The 2500-nt window shown below is 41.1% G+C and overlaps 1 protein-coding gene across 1 annotated transcript in view; it reads left to right on the top strand.

Annotated features, from left to right (window-relative positions):
- Nucleotides 1–1445: 1445 nt before the first annotated feature.
- LOC101849091 overlaps nucleotides 1446–2500 on the top strand; it is a gene marked incomplete in the record, with an annotated part of 31688 nt that continues 30633 nt past the window's right edge. The window contains 1 exon segment of the mRNA XM_013089613.2: nucleotides 1446–2026. Coding sequence (XP_012945067.1) covers nucleotides 1967–2026 — 60 coding nt within the window.

Here is a 2500-nt window from a genome sequence, read left to right as displayed (position 1 = left end):
GCTGTTGCACACAGAAGATCTGAGTTCGATTCTTGTGTGGGGAGAATTTTTATCGAGCGTCGCGTCTCGGTCATTTGCTAGGACATGTCCCTCTCAGTCTGGGTTGGCCCAGACAGGCAGGGTCAAAGCCAGCCCCCTGAATTTTCTAAACGATGTCGATGCGGGTGTAAAAACACCTTCTTTAATTTTTGAACATTTTACACAATATAATCCCTTTTCCCCCCACAGGCGAATGTCTACAGCGAAAGATTGTATCGTGAAAATTCTGACTACTGTTTTCGTTGAGAGAGAGAGAGAGAGAGAGAGAGAGAGAGAGAGAGAGAGAGAGAGAGAGAGAGAGAGAGGGCGGGGGTGGGGGGAGGGAGAGGGAGAGAGGACGAGAGAGTGTGAGTGAGTGAGAGGGAGAGAAGAGAGAGAGAGATAGCGAGACAGAGAGAGAAATAGAAAAAGAGAGAGAGAGAGAGAGAGAGGGAGAGAGAGAGAGAGAGAGAGAGAGAGAGAGAGAGAGAGAGAGAGAGAGAGAGAGAGAGAGAGAGAGAGAGAAACACCATGAAAGAGATTGTTATTTAAATTCACGTTGCGTAAAGTGTGAACAGCGCTATGAATGAAGGGTTTGTTTTTCTCAAAGACTGGCTTTCCTTTTCCAAAGTCTGCCACTCATAGACAGACCATTGTCTACAACAACATAATAAAGTGTATCTCAGCGCCTTGGTTGAACATGTACTTTAAATGTTGTATCATCCTTGCACCTGAATGAAGGTCATCATATAAGCCTATGAATTAGACCTTTTCCCTTCATTCTCTGTCCTGAGCAAAAATAGAAGGCTTAGAAAAGCGTCAGTATGGTTGACGAGATCCAATACGTAGTGTTTAGGAAAGCTTTAGTATGATTGGTGGTATCCAAGATTATATTAAGGTATTCAATGTAAGCATGCACAGAAACTGTGTTTGTTTGTTTTTTACCTGTCAAGCAATGGGATATTGTGCACTTACCGCCGTTCATTTTTAGTTTTAGTTTTAGTAAGAGTTTTACGGCACTGGCAACACAATAGGATCATATAAGTGCCGAAGATTAGAGGTATTACAAGAAAGTAAAAAAAAAAAACCAAACAAACAAAAAAGTAGAAGAGGTAAGGAGGACAGATGTTTGCTAGGAAAGAACGAGCAAACCACCCTACGAGAGCTTACCATCCATTGTTCATTTTTAGCTCCCAAAAAATCTGAACCGTCAAGCTACAACAAGTGATGACGCTATTCGTCCAGTGTTTCGGTTTCCCCCATTTTCAATAATGGCAGCCGTTGGGATCAATCATGGCTGTGTTGTTGTTGGCTGTAGGTCACGCCTTGTTCCCAGGCAGCCCGCGAGCCTCGCGATAAGTCTTCGCGCCCGTGACGCAAATCGCCCCAACTCGACGCAAGTGTTGGACTGCGCATGGTCGGCCCAACCAAAACATCGCCAGATGACCCGACTTTATAAACTGGCGGGCTCCAAGTTCTGGGAGTAACGAACAGCCTGTCCCGGAAGGAGATGTGCCTCTGAAATCTTCCGAAGTAAAGAAGAAAAGAAAAAAACCCAGAAACCATTATATTATATTACTATACTATACTATACCGAAGTGCTCGCTAGTGGAAAGAAATTGAAAAACTTGCGAGAGTTGATTTTTGTCTGAGGCGTTGAATAGATTAATACACAAGAAAAAGTGACTGGGTAATGGTATTACTAAACCCAAGATTACGCATCGTTTTATATCTGGTACGGTTTTAAAACTGTGAAAGTTTATGTACTGCTGAAAAAGATACTGGATCTCCTTTGCAAGCGTGAAAAGTTCATCTTCATCACAAATACAAAGGACAAGGAAGACATTTGTGTATATATACGCCGGTTGTGATCAAACACCAGCAGCGCCTGCGTTGTGAAGTTTTATACAGTTTCTGTGATATTTATTTTTTCCTTTTTTTCTACACCATGACGACGATCATTAGACAGTTGGTTCTCTGTGCAGTTCTGGGATGTCTGCTTGACACGGTACGTACCAAACGTTGAACAAATCACTAATAAAACAACGGTTGTTGTTGTTGTTTGGGTTTTTTATTAAATGATTTTTTTTCTTCTCTCCGAGCAAATGAGGCAGAATTTCTGCTTTACTGTCGAAATATTCCAACACGGGCTCACATTGTCGAAGAGAAAACTAGTTGTCTTGATCAGGAGAACGTCTTTGACAGTGTTATTGTTATAACAATAAATACGTAAGGCCTAGATCTAGACCGTATGTTGCTTTGTTAAAATAAAAAGAACAAAGAAGGGCACATAACAATTAGTATCCTTCGATCTCAGTGATACATATAGGGATGCGATATGCTTGAAAATGATTTCGACGTTAATCAGTCAACCATAATTCAATAATATTTTAGCATTTAAAAATATGAAAGTTAGTAATTTTACTAGGGTAATACAGCAATACTCAGAAGGTCACTTTTTCAGATTCCCGAGTCGCTTATT

The sequence above is a fragment of the Aplysia californica genome, unplaced genomic scaffold (genome assembly GCF_000002075.1).
Source record: "Aplysia californica isolate F4 #8 unplaced genomic scaffold, AplCal3.0 scaffold00999, whole genome shotgun sequence".
NCBI lineage: Eukaryota > Metazoa > Mollusca > Gastropoda > Aplysiida > Aplysiidae > Aplysia > Aplysia californica.
Note: the sequence above shows the minus strand (reverse complement) of the source record. Positions and strands in the feature narration are given on the sequence as shown.